Raw genomic sequence first — 20884 nt, 5'->3', positions numbered from 1 at the left:
GAAGAAGAAGAAGAAGAAGAAGAAGAAAAGGGAGAAAAAAAAGCAGAAAGCAATGAAAAATAAATGTATTGAGAAAGAGAAAGAGAAAAGAAAGGAGGAGGAAGAGGAAGAGGAGGAGGAGGAGGAGGAGGATTTCCTAACGCAAGTACACAAACTGGATTGAAGCCAAACCATTTGTGTCATGGCGGGTTGTCTACTCAGTAACTGTGAGAGAGAGAGAGAGAGAGAGAGAGAGAGAGAGAGAGAGAGAGAGAGAGAGAGAGAGAGAGAGAGAGAGAGAGAAAGCAGAAAAAAATAAAGACGAAAGGAGGAAAACAGTAGAGAAAGGCGTTCTTGAGAGAGAGAGAGAGAGAGAGAGAGAGAGAGAGAGAGAGAGAGAGAGAGAGAGAGCCTTATCACACGCAATGTTTATAGTAATGATACAAGATCAAAGAAAAAAAAATGAGGTGGTGATAGAAAACGAAGACAGTTAAGGGGGATCTCTAAGAAATTTATAAGATTTTACGTATAATTAAGTTTTTATGTAATTTAATAACAAAAAACGAAAATCAGACACAAAAACTACGAAAAAAGTATATATAGAAATTATATAAACAGAAATGGGTGAAAATAAAGTAGCAAATCTTTATAAACAAAAACAAAAACAAAAATAACAGCAATAATAATAATAATAATAATAATAATAATAATGATAATAATATCTACCTTGGCAGTTAACAATTGTAAGAATATGATACAAAGGTAAAAGGAAAAGATAAAGACGAGAAAACATGAACAACAAAATAAATGATAATAACAAAAGAAGAAAAAAACTATAAAAACAGGAGGAAAAAGAAGAAAAGAAAAAAACGAAGAAAGGAGAGAAAAACGAACAAAATTAAGAATAATAATAATAATAAGAAGAAGAAGAAGAAGAAGAAAAAGGCGAAGAAGAAAAAGATGAAGAAAACGAAGGAAAAAGAGAAAAGAAAAGAACAAAATTAAGACGGAGAAGATAAAGAAGAAAACTAAGAAAAGAAGAAAAATGAAAAAGAAGAGAAGGACGAAGCAAAATATGAAGCAAAAGAAGAAAGGAAGAAAAGAAGAAAATAAAGACGCAGAAAATAAAAAAAAGAAGAAAAACACATACTAAAAATTTAACCTCCACCATCACCACAAAAATAAGAATGCGAAGAGGAAAATGAAGAAAAAGAAGAAAAAGACGAACAAAAAAGAAGAAAAATATGAAAGAAGAAGAAAAAGAAGAAGAAAAAGTAAACACCCACCAAAGAAGACAAAGAAGAAAAAACGAAAGAAAACAAGAGAAAAAAGAAGAAAATTACGAAAAATATAAAAAGAAGAAAAAGAAGAAAAAGTACATAACCACCAAGATATTATCACCAGAAGAAGACAAAGAAGAAAAACGAAGAAAAAACAAGAGAAAGACGAACAAAAAGAAGAAAATATGAAAAGAAGAAGAAAAGAAGAGGGAAAAAGTGCATAACCTCAGAAAATAAGAAAAAGAAGAAAATAAGAAGAAAAGAACATACACCAAAGTACCACCACCACCACCACCACCACCAAACACTAGGAAGACGAAGAAGGAAAAGAAGAAAAATATGAAAAATTAATGGATAACTTTATTGTATTAGTGTAGATAAGAAAACATGAAAAAAAGAAGAAAAAGAAGAAGAAAAGTAAAAAAAAATATATAAAAAAATATTGTTGAAGCAGTGCATACAAGAAAATATGAAAAAAGAAGAAAAAGAAGAAAAACAGTACCACCACCACCACTACCTACTAACCTTTGAGCCAATCTGGTTCCCACACTGCCCAGCCTGGAGGTGCACAATTTCCCTCATGGTGACGCTGGAGGAAGGAGGGAGAGAAGAACAGGAGGAGGAATGTATGTTACTCCCTCAACTCACTCGGGAAGACTGAGGGGAGAGGAGAACTACCCGTCTACCCCCCTCCCTTCTCCCTCCTCCCGTGTGTGTGTGTGTGTGTCTGTGAGTGCCGGTTCAGCCAGTTTCTCTTCCCGTCTGGCACTGGCACTAAATTTACCAACTGTGATGTTACATGAGGTTATTATTGTTATTTTTTTCTTCTCCTTTTGTTTTTTATAATTTTTTATTTGTATTAGTTGTCAATTGTTCGTCTTATTATTTTTTTTTTACTTTTTCTAATCTTGATAAATTTTCTTCTTATTTTTCCTTTTTTTGTCCCTCAAATTGTCCTTTTATTGTTTTATTACTTTTTTCTTCTTCTTTTCTTCCTCCTCCTCTTTCCTCTTCTTTCTTCTTCTTCTTCTACCATTAAATTGACCAAACTCTTATTTTTTTAGCTCCTCTCATGATCAAGGAAAAAAATAGGACAGTCCATCCTTACGTCAATGGAAGATGAAAAGAAAATGGGCTTTGAGAGAGAGAGAGAGAGAGAGAGAGAGAGAGAGAGAGAGAGAGAGAGAGAGAGAGAGAGAGAGAGAGAGAGAGAGAGAGAGAGAGAGAGAGAGAACACATGCGCTCTATTAATAACTCATTTTTACTGACTTCACATTTTTTTTTTGTGTTAATGAAATATAAAAGAAGATGGAGTGAAAGAAAACGAGAGAGAGAGAGAGAGAGAGAGAGAGAGAGAGAGAGAGAGAGAGAGAGAGAGAGAGGCACATGAGGAAGAAATTAAAAATACTCTTCGCTTTTTCCCCTCTCTCTCTCTCTCTCTCTCTCTCTCTCTCTCTCTCTCTCTCAGTATACAAGGAAGCAGGAAGACCGCCCCCCCCCTTACTATTAACAAGACTGGTCATGAAGAGACGTACATGTTATAATTTTAAACTATGATATCATTAGTTAAAACGGGTGGTGGTGGTGGTAATAGTCGTAGTAGGAGTAGTAGAAGAAGAAGAAGAAGAAGAAGAAGAAGAAGAAGAAGAAGAAGAAGAGGAGGAGGAGGAGGAAGAGGAGGAGGAGGAGGAGGAGGAGGAGGAGGAGGAGGAGGAGGAGGAGAAGAAGAAGAAGAGGAGGAGGAGGAGGAGGAGGAGGAGGAGGAGGAGGAGGAGGAGGAGATAAAAACAAGAAACTGAAGAAGAAGAAGAAGAAGGAAAAGAAGAAGAAGAAGAAGAAGAAGAAGAAGAAGAAAGAAGAATTTAGAATAGAAGTAGTAGTAGTAGTAGTAGTAGTAGTAGTAGTAGTAGTAGTAGTAGTAGTAGTAGTAGTAGTAGTAGTAGTAGTAGTAGTAGTAGTAGTAGTAGTAGAAAATATAATACCAATACTACAGTGCCCCTTAAATAGAATAAAATAAAATAAAATAGAAAAAAACTAAAAATATTAGTAATAATTTGTAAGTAAAAGTAAAAAGTGCTCTCTCTCTCTCTCTCTCTCTCTCTCTCATAACATTGCGTGGGGTAGAGAGTTCACAGGTCAAGATCAAGATTAAGATGAAAGGTCAGAGAGAGAGAGAGAGAGAGAGAGAGAGAGAGAGAGAGAGAGAGAGAGAGAGAGAGAGAGAGAGATAATGACATGAACAGCCAAGAATGATGTCACTAACTTGTAGAGATTTGTGTGTGTGTGTGTGTGTGTGTGTGTGTGTGTGTGTGTGTGTGTGTGTGTGTGTGTGTGTGTGTGTGTGTGTGTATCAGTCTTTCTATTGCGTATGAATGTCTGCATATGTGTCTGTCTATCTGTATGTCTTGTTAGAGTGTTTGTGTGTGTGTGTGTATGTATGGACACAGAAGGGGATAAACAGGAGCACAAACAATTATAGATGTAAAAAAAAAAAATGCATTTATTTACATTCTACGGTGAAAAATAAAGTACACAGGCATTTTGATCAGAGAGAGAGAGAGAGAGAGAGAGAGAGAGAGAGAGAGAGAGAGAGAGAGAGAATACAATACACATATTTATTCTTTAATTAAACAAATGTAGAAATGCAATGTAAAATATGGCATTTGTAATCCACAGACTTAGTTAAACGTGGCAATCGCTCACCGTAGATTTTTTACGCGCGAATCAGCAAACTCTCTTACAAATTTATATAACCAATATTTTTTTTCTTCTTCCACGCGATATGGCAAACTTTTCCCCATAAATCAATAAACAATAATCTTTCTTCTTTTTCTAAGCACAATAAGTAGTTGCAATATTTTTTTCAGATTCTCTACAAATTTATAACCAAAAATCTTTTCCTTTCCAATAAATCAATAAGCAACAAATTATCTTTCTTTTTCATACACAATAAATAGTCACCATATTTTTTTCTCATAAACTTAAAGGAAAAGGCACCACTTTATTTTTATTTGAATAAGCTGCTGGAAAATCTCTTAGAGAGAGAGAGAGAGAGAGAGAGAGAGAGAGAGAGAGAGAGAGAGAGAGAGAGAGAGAGAGAGAGAGAGAGAGAGAGAGAGAGAAATCAAAAAGGAAAAATCACTCAAAATCTGGGGAATAAATCTCCATGAAATTTTAATCATTTGTTCCTCTAAAATAAGGAAAAATAAAGAATAATTAAAATCTATCACAACTTCCAATCATATCATATCCAGTCATATCATATCAGAGGAAGACAGACAAACAGACAGACAGACACTTCCTATTAAAATATTACTACAAAATCTGAAAAAAAGAAAAATTATAAAACCCTACAAAACACATGAACTGCCAAGCCGGGATAGAAAAATATTTGATTCATCATAATTTTCAAACTGGAAGCCTAGGAATGGGTCAAATATCATATCATGCAGTAACAACAATAATAAAAACAACAATATCAACAATTGCTCATGCACCCTCTGTAACCTTGACAACCACAACAAACAACTACTATAATTACTCCAACAACAACAACAACAACAACAACAACTGGCATTATTTTCACAGCCACCACCACCACCATCACCTCTCTCAACATGCATCTTTTCACACAAACTAAATTAAACTTGCAAGAATGAAAAACTTAACTAAATATATGTAAATGCCAGAGAATCATCACTTACTCTAAAATGTTCTAAATTCACAATGCTAGACTAAACAAGGAACTAAACGCTTCATTTAAGAGGGAGGTTTCAAGACATTTATCCCTTTCTTTTGGCTAACTCTATAGGGAACTGGCAACTAAGTGGGCCTTTTTTTTAATATTATGTTGCCCTTGGCCACTTTTCCCTTTCTACATTAAAAAAAAACACACAAAAACATGCAAACACCAATAGAACATTACTCCAAAACTTCCTAAACTTGCAAGAATGAAAAACTTAACTAAACGCATTCAAACACCAGACAATCACCACTCACTTTACAACTTTCCAAATGCAGAACAATGCCATTTACACATGCAAAACACCACCACAACCACAACCCCCTCTAAAGCCTCATAAAACTTCAACCATAAACAATACCAAAAAGTGAGAAGATTAGCGTGGTCCTCTCATTTCAAGTCCTGGGTTTGGCAAGGCAAATGGGTGAGCTTCTTAATGTGTTGCCCCTGTTCACCCAGCAGCAAGTAGGTACAGGATGCAATTTGGTGGGTAGTGGCCTTGCTGTCCCGGTGAATGGCGTGCGGTGTGCTGTGTGTGGTGTGTGGAGTGTGGAGCAAAATTTGATGTGTGTTGTGGTGTGTGTGGTGTGGAGTTTGGTGTGTGGTTTGTGGTGTGGTCTCAGCCCTAACCAAACATCAGTCTGAGGTCAGAGCTCACTGCATAATGGAGTGGGTTGGCTGGGCTATCACGTTTTGAGTGCATTCTACTCTCAAAAACGTGACGGACCATGGATGAGTACCAGCTAGGCGACTGAACCGGTAGAACGCGGCCTCAAATACCTTCCAAGTGGCCATCATAATAATCAAGGAACAGATCTGGGCAACAGTCGGAACAATCCACACAAGCCAGTTCGTCATATGACTGTTAAACATTAGAATCTGAGGGAGGTATGAGGCAATCCAAGCCAGCGTTGTGAGAATGGTTAAATATCGTTTGTCAGATATTGTCATGGAGGAAAGAAGGGCCAGAGGAATTAAACTGATATATCGACAACAATTATGAAAGTATCCTATTTTCTCTGGGGTTCTCTGAGCAGCTGTGTGGATGTAGACAGCAAAGTTGACGAGGAAAGGGGTGGCAATTGCGATGACGAGCCACCACCAGCCTAAGGTCCCCATCACCACAGACATGGCTGTTACACGCCCACCTGCCACACACAGACAAAAGTAATTAGGTATGCTACAAAACGTGAGTGAATTATAAAAAGTCAAAATTATGATAAAAAAGGCAAGAAATTGGAAGAAATCTCAGCCAAACAAAAATAAATCAAAAATAAAACTAAGAAATAAAAAAAAAGATGTAAGAAAAAAAAGAAAAGAAATAAAAAAACTGAGAAATTGGAAAAAAAATGTAAGTAAAAAAAAAATAAATAAAAAACTAAGAGAAAAATTAAGAAATTGAAAAATAAATGTCAGAAAACAAAATAAGAATATAAGAAAATAAGTAAACAAGGGAAATGTAAACAAGAAAACATATCATTATCATATCCAAACAAAACAAAATAAAGAGAGAGAGAGAGAGAGAGAGAGAGAGAGAGAGAGAGAGAGAGAGAGAGAGAGAGAGAGAGAGAGAGAGAGAGAGAGAGAGAGAGAGAGAGAGAGAGAGAGAGAGAGAGAGAGAGAGAGAGAGAGAGAGAGAGAGAGAGAGAGAGAGAGAGAGAGAGAGAGACCCAGATTAACTTACACATATTAAGCGTTAGAGTGAAGGTGATGAGGAAAATGTGCATGAGGGGGAGGTAGCTGCCTGTCTCATCGTAACATTGCACCCACACGTACCGACAGACCCCATAGATGGCGTACAGAGTCAGGTACACTGCTGTCACTATCATTATGATGTCTGTGGGGGGAAATTAGGTTAGGTTATGTTACAGATATGCTTTGGTTCACACACACACACACACACACACAATAAGGAACTAGAACAGAAAATTGATTAAGATTATATATATTAGAGAGAAGGAGAGAGAGAGAGAGAGAAATGACAAAAATTAATGATGAAAATGATAAAAAATATAGAGTAAAAAAAAAAAATCTGACAAAAATACAAGAAAAAATAAATAAAACTACAAGCGCAAGTAAAAATAAAAGAAATACTTACAATATTCATTCGGAATGTCATCTTCCCACCACAGCCTGACCACCAAGTAACTCTGAGGGCAAGAAAACAGTAATTAGAGTATGCACCTTTTGAAAATATAACAGGAAACTTACACCTTTTGACAAATTAATTGGTAAACACACACCTTTTGAAAATTAATTAATAGTTATATCTTTTGAAAATTAATTACTGTTTACATAGAGAAACACTAATTAGAACATACACCTTTTGAAAATTAATGACCAACTTACACCTTTTGACAAATTAATAGGTATACACGCACCTTTTGAGAATGAATTAAAGGAACGATGAACTAAAGGATCAAGACAGAAAAAGAAAAGGAAGAAAATGAGGAAGAGATTAAGGCAGAAAAGAAGTAATGATAACAAAATGAAAAAAGGAATAAAAATAAATAAATAAATAAAGATAAAAAAAAAGAAAATGAGGAAGAGAAGAAGGAGAAGAGAAGCTAATAATAAGAAAAGAAAAGTAACAAAAGGAAGAAAAATAATGATAAACAGTTTCTGAGGCATTTTGAAGAAGAAAGAAAGAGAAAAGGAAATGTAGATTGTGACTTGAAAAATTGAGAATAAGTGAAATATGTAAAACAGAAGATAACAAGAAGGAAGAGATGAAGAAGGAAGTTAGAAGAAGAATAAGTGAAGTTTAAAAAAAAAAAACATAAATGCATTCCCTTGAACCCACAAAGGCAGTCTTGAAGATTATGGACACAACATGATCAAGCTACTTCCAAGCACGACAAAAAAAAAAATAAATAAATAAATAAATAAATAAACAAATAAATAAAAAGGAAGAAAATGAGGATGAGAGGCAGTGGGAGGAGAAGCAAACAAGCCTGTACCTGGTAGACAGCCTGTACAAGGGAGCCTGTGGAGCAGTAAAACAGCCTGAGGGAAGCTGTCCAACACTTAATTGTCAGGCTCTCACTCTTCACACATCTCATCAAACTCCTGCAAGCACAACAAACCAAAACTCGTGACATTGAAAACTAAACTAAACTTGTAAAATTGCAAACTAATCTAAACTTTTAAATTGTAAACAAAACTAAACTCATAAAACTGTAAACTAAACTTATAAAACTGTAAACAAAACAAAACTCGTAAAATCGCAAAATTGTTAACTAAAGTGGCAAAATTGCAAACTAAACTAAATTCAAATTCATAAACAAAACTAAAGTCGCAAAATCATAAACAAAACAAAACTCGTAAAATCATAAACCAAACTCGTGTAAATATCGAAACATAACTCTAAACTTTCTTAACTTCTTAGAATGAAAATCAAATTAAACTAGACTTGAAACAAAAGGGATAGACAGAAATAGAGATAGAATGAATGCATCTCTTCAAACACTCATTCAGAGATAGACAAATAGAGATAAGCTGAATGCATCTCTTCAAACACTCATTCAAACAGGACATTTCTAAACTTGCATGATTGATAAACTAAAAACTTGACTTGAAAATAAAGATCTACTACTACTACTACTACTACTACTACTACTACTACCACCACCACCACCACTACTACTAATAATAATACTTTTATGTAAAAAAAACACTGGACAAAAGTTAAAAAAAAAAGAGAAAAACAGAAAAAAAGGTCCATTGAGTTGCCAAACACTAAAGGAAAGAATCAAAGAGATCAAAGAAAAACAAAAGATTCTTGAAAGCTTTCCTTCCTACTACTACTACTGCTTCTACTACTACTACTACTACTACTACTACTGCTGCAGGACACTCACCACATGACAAGGTAATAGTTTGGGATACAGATTAACAGGAAGGTCTTGGCCTTCTTTCCCGCACTCCTCTGTGGCATTCTTGTCGCCTCATGCCTGGCAGAATGAAGAAAACAAGGTAGAGATTCACGATTAAATGTGTGAATAAAACAACCGCAGTCATTCATTCAGCAATAAGTGAAGAAAATATTTAAATCCAGCAATAAATGTGTGAATAAAAGAACACAAAACAACTCACTCGCTCAGCAATAAATGAAATGAAAATAATTAAATCCAGCAATGAATATGTGAACAAAAGAACACAAACATGTCATTCATTCAGCAATAAATGAATAAAAATAATTAAATCCAGAAATAAATGTGTGAATAAAAGAACACAAAACAAGTCATTCATTCAGCAATAAATGAAGAAAATAATGAAATCCAGCAATAAATGTGTGAAAAATTTAGGTTGTTAAGTAATATAGACAAAAAGACAATTAATTCAGTAATAAATGGATGGAAAGAGTTGTTAATTAAGTAAAATACACAAAATAAAGACAATTAAACGATAGATGGACAAAAAATGATTAAAAAATAAACTAACAAAAGAAAAATCAAAATCAAAAGAAAATATGTTCCAGTACTGAAAGAGTGAAGACAACAAACAAAACAAGAACTTTGATAAATAAATAAATAAACACATAGACAAACAGATAGATAGACAGATAAAAAAACAAAGATAAACAGATAGATAACTCAGATAGATAAACAAATTGATATAAGAACTTTCACTTACCTAAAGAAGTGGAATAAATTTGTAATGATGCCAGCGACACAGAATAAGACAACAGAAATGGCCCCATTAACTGTGCCATTATAAAGCGAGCCCCTAATGAAATGTATGGCACAGCAAGCTAAGGTCAGGCTATTGTCAGCCAAGAGGAAGATGAGAGAGACGCAACCTATAACCTTTTCTGTCATTGTAAAGGTGACGAGTGACTGGTGATGTGAAATATGGATGGTTAATACTGTTTTGTGACTTGAGGCTGACTGGCTGACTGACTGACTAACTGACTGACTAACTGGTTATTGGTGTCCTATGGGGCTTGGCTAGCTGACTGTTTTAAGGGGCTAACTGGCTGTTATGTGACTAAATGACTGACCGTATTAAGAGATTTGACTGTCTGACTGACTGACTGGTTATTGATGTCCTATGGGGATTGGCTAGCTGACTGACTGTTTCAAGGGACTAGCTGACTAACTAATGTTGTGTTATGAGACTAAATGACTGACTGTATTATGAGGCTTGACTAAGACTGAGAAAGGGACTAACTGACTAGCTGACTGAATAACTGAAAGGCAAAATGGATAACTGTTTTAAAAGACTGACTGATAACAGGATTTGGGACTAAGTGGTTGCTGACTGATACTGCTTTATGTGACTTGACTGACTGACTGATTGACTGACTGACTGGCTGATTGTTAGTTAAAGAAAAAAAGAAAGAATTTTGCTGGTAACTCTTCTTATTTATCTTGAGCGTTTTTCTTATTTTTTATCTCCTTAAGTTTTTTTTCCTTCTCTTTTCTTCTTTTTATGAGATATGCACTGTTTTTCCTTTCCTTATTTGTCTTCTCTCTTTGCGTTTTCTAATTCACTGCATATTTGAATTTTCTATCACTTTTTTTTCCATCTCACATTAGTTCAGTTCTTTTCATAGCATTAGTGTCTTAAATTTCACTGCTTCTCTCTTTCTTTTCATATTTCTTTCTTGGGTTTTTCTTTTAAGGAGGAGAGGAGGAGGAGGAGGAGGAGGAGGAGGAGGAGGAGGAGGAGGAGGAGGAGGAGGAGGAGGAGGAGGAGGAGGAGGCGGAGGAAGAGGAGGTGTGGCAGCTCTCCCTTCCCTTACTGTAACATAAAAGGTGAAGATAAAAGTAATCTTAGTATAACAGCAAATAAACTGATAAACACCTAGCCCATTTTGTTAGCCCATTCTGTTACTGAAGGGGGAGAGTTAAGAAGAAACGGGAAACTTAATAAATACAAACACTAGTAAACAAAAGAAATTAAATAAAGATGATAGTAATCTTAGCGTAACAACAAAACATTAATATACCGATAAACACTTAGCCCACTCTGTTACTGAAGAAATCGGAAATTTAAATTAATACAAACTTAGTAAATAAGAAAAATAAAATAAAGATGATAGTAATCTTAGCGTAACAACAGAACATTAATATACCAATAAACACTTAGCCCATTCTGTTAGCCCATTTTGGTAGCCCATTCTGTTACTGAAGGGGGAAAGGTAAGAAGAAATGGGAAACTTAATAAATACAAACACTAGTAAACAAAAGAAATTAAATAAAGATGATAGTAATCTTAGCGTAACAGCAAAACATTGATAAACAGACAAACACTTAAACTACTGTTACTAAAGGGAAAATTAAGAAGTAGAAAAACTTAATAAATGCACACACTAGTAAACAAGAGACAAGATATAAAGATAATGGCAATCTCAACGTAACAGCAAGACACTAATGAACAGATAGATAAATTGATGGTTCTGTTACTGTGAGGGAAAATGAAGTAGAAAAACTTAATAAATACACACACAAGTGAACATAATAAAAGGTGAAGACAGTAGTAATCTTAGTGTAATAGCAAAACAATAATGAACATAAGTGAACAAAACAATAATGAACAAGACAATAATGAACAATAATGAACAAGCTAAGAGGTGAAGAAAGTATTAATCTTAGTGTAGCAGCAAGACAATAATGAACATATGTAAACAATAATGAACAATAATGAACAGATAAAAGATGAAGGCAATAGTAATGTTAGTGTAATAGCAAGACAATAGTGAACTGATAGACACACTGACCATGGTGTTAGTGAGGGAAAAATGAAGAAGTATAAGTCTTAGTAAATACACACACTAGTAAACAAAAGATTTACACACACACTTTGTCAGGAAAGATAAATGTGACCTTGCTTAAAAAAAAAGATATACTAAAATAAAAAGAAAAGAAAAAATCAACAATATATATCTTTTTTAGCATTTTGTCACCTTACTTTAATTCTCAATACTTGATTTCAGTGCTATATAAAAAAAGAAAAAAAATAAATAAATAAGTCAAATAACAACAATTTTCTATTTTTAGCATTTTGTCACCTTATTTCAATTCTCAATATTTGATTTCAGTGGTATATACAAAAATATAAATAAATAAAAATCAACAATAATTTTCTTTGTTTTTTTTAGTATTTTGTCACCTGACTTCAATTTTCAACACTTGATTTCAGTGGTATATTTAAAAAAAATCAATATCTGTTTTTTTTCTAGCATTACATTACTTCATTTCAATTCTCACTAGACTTTACAGGTATAAAAAAGAATAATAAAAACAGACACACACACACACACACACCCACACACACACGGAGAGGAGATGGAGGAAGGGCACCAGAACCAGGAAGAAGTCTTTAAAATCCATTTCTGCCAAATTCCAAGCTAAAATACACCATAACTCCTTTTCTTCAGCCTCACGTCACCTCACTACAGTTCCTTCCACTTTCTCACATTCCCCAGAAGAGCAGTGAAGGAGAAACAAAGGATTGGTGTACCTGTATGCAAAAAGGTGGGACAGTGCAAGGACACAGAGCAACAAACTGAGTGAAGTGTCAGTGAAAGATAGCAAGATTGTGTTCTCATATCTTAACCGCCGCTGATAAGATAAGAAGTGCGATAACTGCCATGTAAATAAAAAAGAAATGAAAAGGAAGTAACAAAAAATAATAATAATGATGAAAATGTTAATAAATGAGGACTTCATATGTTATAAAAGCAATTAGGAAGTTTGTAAAAAATTTCATCACATACTTTGGAAACCTAAAAAACTAAATAAAAAATTGATATATATAAAACACACTGTGGAAACCTATAAAAATAATATTGACAAAAATAGTGATAAGAATAAAGAGAACACACATTATAGAACAAAATACATTATGAAGCTAATAGAAAATTCCATTATTTACAGAAAATTGAAAAAAAAAAATAATAATGAATAAAAATAAATAAATAAATAAATCTGTAATCCAAGTCAGCATTCCCAAACACACACACACGCACACACACACACATACACACTCCTATACAAATGACCATGAAATAAGTGTGTGTGTGTGTGTGTGTGTGTGTATTTACCTAGTTGTATATTACAGGGTTCGAGCTGGGCTGAACGTGACCTGTCTCCATCTCTACATTTATCCATCTTTTCCTTAAATTTGTGCACACTTTCTACTGTTACAATCTCATCACTTAATCCACTCCAGATGCCTGCCGTCGTGTGTGTGTGTGTGTATGTGTATTTACCTAGTTGTATTTACCTAGTTGTCGTTTTACAGGGCCTGGGCTTTATGATCATGTGGCCCCGTCTCCATATCTACACTTATCCAATCTTTCTTTAAAACTATGCACACTCGTTACAGACACTACTTCTTCATTCAAACTGTGTGTGTGTGTGTGTGTGTGTGTGTGTGTTTTACTATCATTACAGAGACAAGAAATAGTTAGAGATGAAATAAAGGAAAACATTACACTGCTTTACACAAAAAGTGAAGTTAGTGGTGTGTTTTCAATGAGCAGTTAGTATCTAGTGGTTATCTGAAGGAAGAGAAGAACCAGCTCTGTAATATTCAACGATTCAAGGTAAAAGTGCTTATGATTTTATGATACAGTGATAAGAGCAATAAAAATGTGTCAAACTGAAATGCTCTTATCTCTCTCTCTCTCTCTCTGGCTCTCTCTCTCTCTCTCTCTCTGTTTGGCTGTCTCTCTCTCTCTCTCTCTCTTTCTGTTTGTCTCTCTCTGTTTCTCTCTCTCTCTCTCTCTCTCTCTGTTTGTCTGTCCCTCCTCTCTCTCTGTTTGTCTCTCTCTCTCTCTCTCTCTCTCTCTCTGTAAGGAAATGTGTTAAAAATATATACCATTAGAAATATTGTTTTAAGATTAATATAACCTCTCTCTCTCTCTCTCTCTCTCTCTCTCTCTCTGATATCACGTGATCACTTTATTCATCTATTTGTATGCACAGGTGAAGCAAGATGGTCCCCACTAGACTGTCCTTTTCCAACATGGGTCATAAAAAGATAAAAATACAAACAAAAAGTTGCAATAACTCATCAGACCTACATGTGGCAGAATCTGTATATATTTACCTATTTCCACCTAACATCCCCATCTGTCTAATGTTCTCTTAACCCCTCCAGTATCATGACATATTTCCATATTCTGGTGACTATTTGGTGATTTTATACAGCTTCAGGAACTCAAGGGGGGATTAGAATAGTGAAGACTGTGGCCATTAATCTTCTGACCTCCATAGACCCTTCCTAATGTCAATAAAATGGTCTAATCGCACCCAAAACTCATGGTAGAAATGTGTCCCAGTACTGAAGGGGTTAAAATAGTGAAGACTATGGCCATTAATCTTCTGACCTCCATAAACCCTTCCTAATGTCAGCAAAATTATCTAATGGTGCACAAAGCTTAAGGTCAAAATGTGTCCCAGTACTGAAGGGGTTAAAATAGTGAAGACTGTGGCCATTAATCTTCTGACCTCCATAGACCCTTACTAATGTCAATAAAATTATCTAATGGTACACAAATTTAAAGTAAAAATGTGTCCCAGTACTGAAGGGGTTAAAATAGTGAAGAGTGAGTTCCATAGACCCTTCCTAATGTAAGTGAAATCATTCAATTATACCAAAACTCAAGGTAAAAAATGTGTCCCAGTACTGAGGGAGATTAAATTGATGAATTGATCCTGCACATATCTATACACATATTTAGAAATACTTTGCTCTCTCACCACAAATTTTCCAAGGCCACAGAGACAACTAGGCAGGTTTTCAAGACAGTTTCTCCTTATGATAAACCAGAAATCTCACCAGTCCATCACCAGAAACAAAAAACACTCCTAAAAACACGAGTATCTTCAACTGGAGCCTTTGGAAAGTAGCGATGGAGAGAGAGAGAGAGAGAGAGAGAGAGAGAGAGAGAGAGCAAAACGTTTCAGAATACAGACCTTAAATAGATTAATTCTTTAGGTTTTTATATAGATGGGTTAATTCTGCAGTATCTGAAGGGTAGACAAGGGATGACTTCAGTGTTCTTATTTATTTCATTATGCTCTTTGCTGGTACAAGGGAATAAATTTTACGACGTTTTTTGTTTGACGGGAATATTACGAAGAAAAAGAAAAAGTTGTCTTCATTTGCAATTATATATTAAAATTCATTGTTTTTATTGTTATTATTACTATTATTATTATTTCTTAAGATTTTGGCTTATTCTATTTCTTCATTTTATTTTGTTTGCTAATCAATATCATGGTTTATTTCATTCAATTATGTAACTTTACTTCATTTATGTGTTTTCTTACAAATTAAAAAAGGAGAAAGATGGGGAAAAATTACATAACTAGACAAAAAATGAAAAATTACACTAGAAAAGACTAAAAAAAGAGAGAAAATGAAAGAACTGGACCACAAAAAACAAACAATACCAGAAAGAGGAAAAATTGGACAAAAAATGGTAAAAAAAAAACTATACTACAAGAAAAACAGATAAAGAAAAGGAGAGAGAAAAATAATTACAAAAATCAGGAAGAATAAGTAAGAACCACAAAATATACACAAAAAAAAAAAGAAAAACAATAGAAAAGACACAAAAGAAGAAAAGAAGGAAAAAACTAGCAAGAAGAAATCATCCCACAAATAATGGATATATAAAGGAGAAACAAAAAATAAATAAATAAAAGCTAATGAAGACCTATACCACACAACCATAAACCAAAAAAGAAACAGAAAAAAATAAAAAAAAAAGGACAAAACAAGCAAGAAAAAAATATACATGCAAAAAAAAAAAAAAAAAAAAAAAAAAAACTAAGGGCATTACCACACAGCAATAACCCAAAAAGAACAGAAAAGAAAAAAAAAAAAAGAAAAGGAAAACTAGCAAGAAGAAAAGAATAACTAAAAAGAAAGGGGAGAAAAAATGTAAAAAAATCAAGAAACACAAGAACCATACCACAAAACACAAAAAAGAAAATAGAAGACAAAAAAGAAGAAAAACATAAATGGAAATATAAAAAGAACTATCACAAAAAAGTAGTTATGAAGAAAAAAAATGAATGGTAAAAAAAAAAAAAAAATAAGATCCATACCACAAAACACATAAAAAGAAAAGAAGACAAAAAAAGAAGAAGAAAAGACAAAACTAGCAAGAAAAAAAACAATACCACAACAAAAAATAAAAGAAACAAGAGAAAAATAAAAAGAAAATCAAGAAACACAACAACCATATCACAAAACACACACAAAAAAAAAATAGAAGACAAAAAAAAAAGAAGAAAATAACACAACTGGTAAACTGGCAACATAAAAAAAAGGAGTGAAAAATTTGAATAAGAAAATACCAAAAACTTTGACCCATCGCACACAACACAATAAACACCAACACACAAGTAAACACCAAATAGAAGCTATGAAGGTGCAGGGTTGGTGTCCTTGAAGGTGAGGATCTCAATAATGATGTCCACCACGGCCCGTAGGATGAGAGGGGAGAAGCCGTGAGTCATGAGGGTGAGGGGAGTGTCTCGGCTCTCCACCTCCCTCACTATGTGCTCCAGTACGTCCCTGTGGGGGTGAGGGGAGATGTGGTGAGGGGAGGTAGTGGTGGTGGTGGTTGTGATATGAAGGGAAGGATATTAAGCTGAAGGATTAGAAAAAAAAGGATAGAAATAGAATAGAATTGAATATAATAGAATAGAGGTAGTGGTGGTGGTGGTGGTAGTGATGTGAGGGAGGGGTATTGTGAATCAAGAGTTACCTGTACACAAACTATAGCAAGGACAATTAAGGGGCCGCCGTGGTACAGTGGAACCATGCGTGCTTTGAAGGTCCGAGGGGTCTCCAAGTGCACTGGTTCGAATCCTGTCCACGGTCCGAGTGTAGGTTGGGTTTCCTCACACAGGGCAATGATTTCCAAGCAGGTGGGCTTTTAGATAGGAGGTACCCCAAAAATACCACTTTTAGCCCATAAATTCCTGCGAAAAGCCCACATGGTATAAATAAATAAAAAAATAAATAAAAATAAACTTACTTTATCATGTTAGCCTGTCCCTCAAACTGCTCCCAGCCGCCCCGAGCCCCCACCACCTCCCGGCTTATCTCTCGTAGCCGCAAGTTACGAGATGCCAGGTAGAAATAGTCCTCCGCTAATTGTGCTGCCTCCGCTGGAGTGAGAGAGAGAGAGAGAGAGAGAGAGAGAGAGAGAGAGAGAGAGAGAGAGAGAGAGAGAGAGAGAGAGAGAGGTTATTTGAATCTTAAAACAATATTTCTGATGGTGTCTATATTTTTAACACATTTTTCTTACAGAGAGAGAGAGAGAGAGAGAGAGAGAGAGAGAGAGAGAGAGAATTTTCACCCTTCACAAAAAAAACTACACACTACAAAAAGTAAAAAAAAAATGAAAACAGCAAGAAAAAGGAAAAAAATACACAATAAAATAAAAAATAAAATAAATAAGTAAATAACAAATAATAAAGAAGAAATAATAATACAGTACACACATAGAGGAATCCGTCACTCACTCTCAGTCAGCTTGGTGAAGGAAGAGATGACGGCAGATTTGGGAGTGAGTTTCTTGATTCCATTCTTCTCCAGTGTTAGTCGCAGGTCCCTTCCCTTCTCCTTACTTAGCCTCAGAAGCGACAGCAACATGGTCTGGCTGTAGTAGTAGTAGTAGTAGTAGTAGTAGTAGTAGTAGTGGTAGTGGTAGTGGTAGTGGTAGTGGTAGTAGCAGTAGCAGTAGTAGTTGTAGTAGTAAAAGACAAATAAAATAATTACCCACAAAGATGCCAAACGAGAATATCAAACACAAAAATCCATACACCATGTTACTAATTCTACACCAACAACATCCATCAATTTATTATGAAGTGGCACTCACCTTAGGCACTCAGGCGGTGACACTCTTCTCTGCAGCTCCTCCTGTGTGACCGTCAGCCTTTGCCCCTCGCGCCCCACGGCCAGGAGAGGCGGCACCCAAAACTCTAAACCTGCAACACACTGACTCTGCAACACTCTACACACTAAGGTAAGGTTAGGTTAGGTTAGGTGAGGTGAGATGAAGCTGAATTAAGTTATGTTAGGTAAAGTAAACAACACACATGCCACTTTCAACACTGACTCTACAACACTTGGCACACTCAGGTTAGGTTAGGTTAGGTAAGGTGAAGGTAGATTAAGTTATGTTCAGTAAAGTAAGCAACACACATGCCACTTTCAACACTGACACAGACAAGTTACAATAGAAAACTCAAATACAGCCAAGATAGAATAGATTAGACTGACAGGCCAAACAAACACTAAATCGACAATCACCTAAGCTGGCCATCTCCTCATTATTCTTTAAATTAGATACAAGCAAGTTAAAATAGAAAAATTAGATACAGCAAGTTAGATTAGGTTAGATTGACAGGCCAAACAAACACTACATCGACAATCACCTGAGCTAGCTGCCTCTTCATTTTCTTGGCTCTCCTCCACCCTAGAGTCGTCCTGAATGATGTGCACGATCTCCTCCTCGTTCTCTATGCCATCGCAGCTCAGGATCTCCTCATGTATGTCATCGTTGTGCTCCACGCCAGCCATCCTCCGAACACTCCCCACCCTCAGATGTTTGTGTTTTCTCTACTTTGTCACTTGGATCCCCTCTCTCTCTCTCTCTCTGTAACTAAAAAGGGCCACAGAGATGATTAGCGGCATTTTCAAGATGTTTATGATGGCTGGCTCTCTCTCTCTCTCTAATCAAAAAGAGCCACAGAGATGACTATAGCGGGTTCTCTACCTTGTCACTTGGATGGTCTCTCTCTCTCTCTCTCACTTAAAAATACCACAGAGATGATTATTGTAGATTTTTCAAGATATTTGTGTTAGCTCTACCTTTTCTTGGATGCTCTCTCTCTTTTTCTCTAACTTAAAATGGCCACAAATATTACTATAGCAGTTTTTTCAAGTATTTCTCCCGTCCATAATGTAGAAATCTCGTCACTCTGCCTCTACATCCATAAAAAGCACATAAAAAAACTCGTGTCAATTTAAATAAAGCCTTTTGAATTAGTGTACAATCTCAGAAGTGACAATAGGAGCCTAATCTCCGTCACTTTTTCTTCCTTTCTACTTCATTTATCGCTTATTTTCCACAATGTAAGGTAATTTGAAACAGTAGGGAGTTTCTGCACACCTACCACTACTTCTGTTCCCTCTTATGAGTCAATTCACTGTTAATTTTCCTCGGCTGGGGTCGTTTAAAGGGCCCAGGGCAGGTAAACAGCTTGGCCAAGGATGGGTGTTGCGCGGATGTAAACAAACGCACGTGTTATTATTATTATTTTCTTCTTTTTCTTCTTCTTCGAGAGAGGGGGAGGTTCTGATTCCGTTGTTATCACTATTGCTATCATCATTATAATTTTTATTATCATTCTTCTTGTTGATTTTTTTTTTTTTTTTGAGATAGAGAGGCCGATTCTACAGCTTATTATCACTATTGTTACTATTAATATCAGTACTATTCTTTATTTTCATCACTGTTATTATTATCACTATATTTTCCTAATGTAAAAGGATAACTAGCTTATTTTAATACAACATTTATACTTTAGACACGTACTGACATTAGAGGCGGCGGCAGCGGTGGTGGTGGTGGTGCCTGGAGGGTGTTCACTGCTTAGTCTTGTTACACACCCACACGAATTCACACATAGCCGTATATACTCAAAAACAGTCTTATATACCCGGAACACTCGTAAATACATTCAAACACCCCAAAGCAAATCTAGAACATATCTATATACGCCCACATATACATACATATATACAAACACACGCACAAGTGAAGTGTTAATCGCGGCAAATTTTAACCGGGCCAAGTAGCAAGACAAAAGTGAACCAGGATTGCAACTCAACCATCTTCCCCATACAACTCCCGACGTTCATCTATTTAAGGTATTTCTAAGGCCATTTACTCAGTTTTAGGCTTTTTTTTTCGCATATGAGAGTGAAAACAGCTCGAAATGTACCCAGATAAAGGCCGATATACAGGTCGTCAATATTACAAGTATATATTTGTTCCTCTCACCTCCCGTAAGCTAAACATGTCTCAAAATAGAGCCACTAGTGTAGTACTTCATATCCGGTGGTCAAATATTCCCAGTATGGCTAATTTTTGCTGTAGTGAGAGAAGAAAGGCAACTTATGGCGCTGGCTGCTCCATTGATGTTGCCGCCTTCGGATCTCCCGCCTTCCCGTCAGCCTACAGGTTCCAATACTTTTTTTCATATATATGCTAACAATAATATTACGCTTCTTTGGTATGTTTTTATGGTTTCTTTAAATATTTTGTTGTCTTTGAAGTGTTTCCCGCGCCTCTATTCGGTATATATGTGCTGTTTAGTGATGTTTTATAGCGTGAATAAGAGCCTTTTCAACTGTCAAAAATTTTCATACAGCCATATAGCGAATTTTTATTTCAAGCTATAACTGGGTTTTTATGGTATAAAAAATCACTTATGCGCTTTTAAGGTGAAATCAACCAATTGTGTGAAATGTCAAAATGGCTGAAAGCTTTACTAGTTTTATAAGTGAAAATGTTTTTATACTTTTCCCATACTTAATTTACACAGTTCTTTAAAACTAGCCAGGCTGGAGATGTTATGATGTTGTGGATATTAGTTAAAGTATTTGTCAAGTCATAAAGTATAAGGCATTTGGCCGTGGCTTCGTTTTTTCTATACATTATTTTTAAATTATATACGTAATTTAACCGAGTCACCCCTGTTCCCGCGCACCCTGATGACATCACAGCTCATCCTTGCTCTGGGTTAGTGTCTCTCTTCCAACCCTCCAGTTCGTCAATATTTTGCCTAATATCTAGTGATTTCTGTGTGGTTTCGAATGTTTCTAAGCTCAGGTATGT

General features: G+C 35.3%; 3 protein-coding genes across 3 annotated transcripts in view; all 3 read right to left on the bottom strand.

The window, feature by feature from the left end:
* LOC123508623 (tubulin beta chain-like) overlaps nucleotides 1–2044 on the bottom strand; it is an 11704-nt gene extending 9660 nt beyond the window's left edge. The window contains exon 1 of the mRNA XM_045262446.1: nucleotides 1785–2044. Coding sequence (XP_045118381.1) covers nucleotides 1785–1841 — 57 coding nt within the window. The 5' untranslated portion in view covers nucleotides 1842–2044. The remainder of the gene's footprint in view (nucleotides 1–1784) is intronic.
* Nucleotides 2045–4416: 2372 nt separating this feature from the next.
* Nucleotides 4417–10638, bottom strand: LOC123508628. The gene is made up of 6 exons (XM_045262460.1): nucleotides 9637–10638; nucleotides 8862–8954; nucleotides 7962–8070; nucleotides 7100–7151; nucleotides 6686–6838; nucleotides 4417–6149 (listed from the first exon to the last, which is right to left on the bottom strand). The coding sequence occupies exons 1-6, from the start codon at nucleotides 9819–9821 to the stop codon at nucleotides 5656–5658; spliced, it is 1086 nt and encodes a 361-aa protein (XP_045118395.1). The 5' UTR covers nucleotides 9822–10638; the 3' UTR covers nucleotides 4417–5655.
* On the bottom strand, nucleotides 10518–19524 carry LOC123508635 (transcription factor aptf-1-like). The gene is made up of 6 exons (XM_045262473.1): nucleotides 18417–19524; nucleotides 17858–17966; nucleotides 17499–17635; nucleotides 17009–17141; nucleotides 16369–16542; nucleotides 10518–10746 (listed from the first exon to the last, which is right to left on the bottom strand). The coding sequence occupies exons 1-5, from the start codon at nucleotides 18559–18561 to the stop codon at nucleotides 16389–16391; spliced, it is 678 nt and encodes a 225-aa protein (XP_045118408.1). The 5' UTR covers nucleotides 18562–19524; the 3' UTR covers nucleotides 10518–10746; nucleotides 16369–16388.
* Nucleotides 19525–20884: the final 1360 nt, after the last annotated feature.

The sequence above is a fragment of the Portunus trituberculatus genome, chromosome 3 (genome assembly GCF_017591435.1).
Source record: "Portunus trituberculatus isolate SZX2019 chromosome 3, ASM1759143v1, whole genome shotgun sequence".
NCBI lineage: Eukaryota > Metazoa > Arthropoda > Malacostraca > Decapoda > Portunidae > Portunus > Portunus trituberculatus.
The sequence above is the reverse complement of the archived record's forward strand: the minus strand, read 5'-3'. Positions and strand labels throughout refer to the sequence as shown.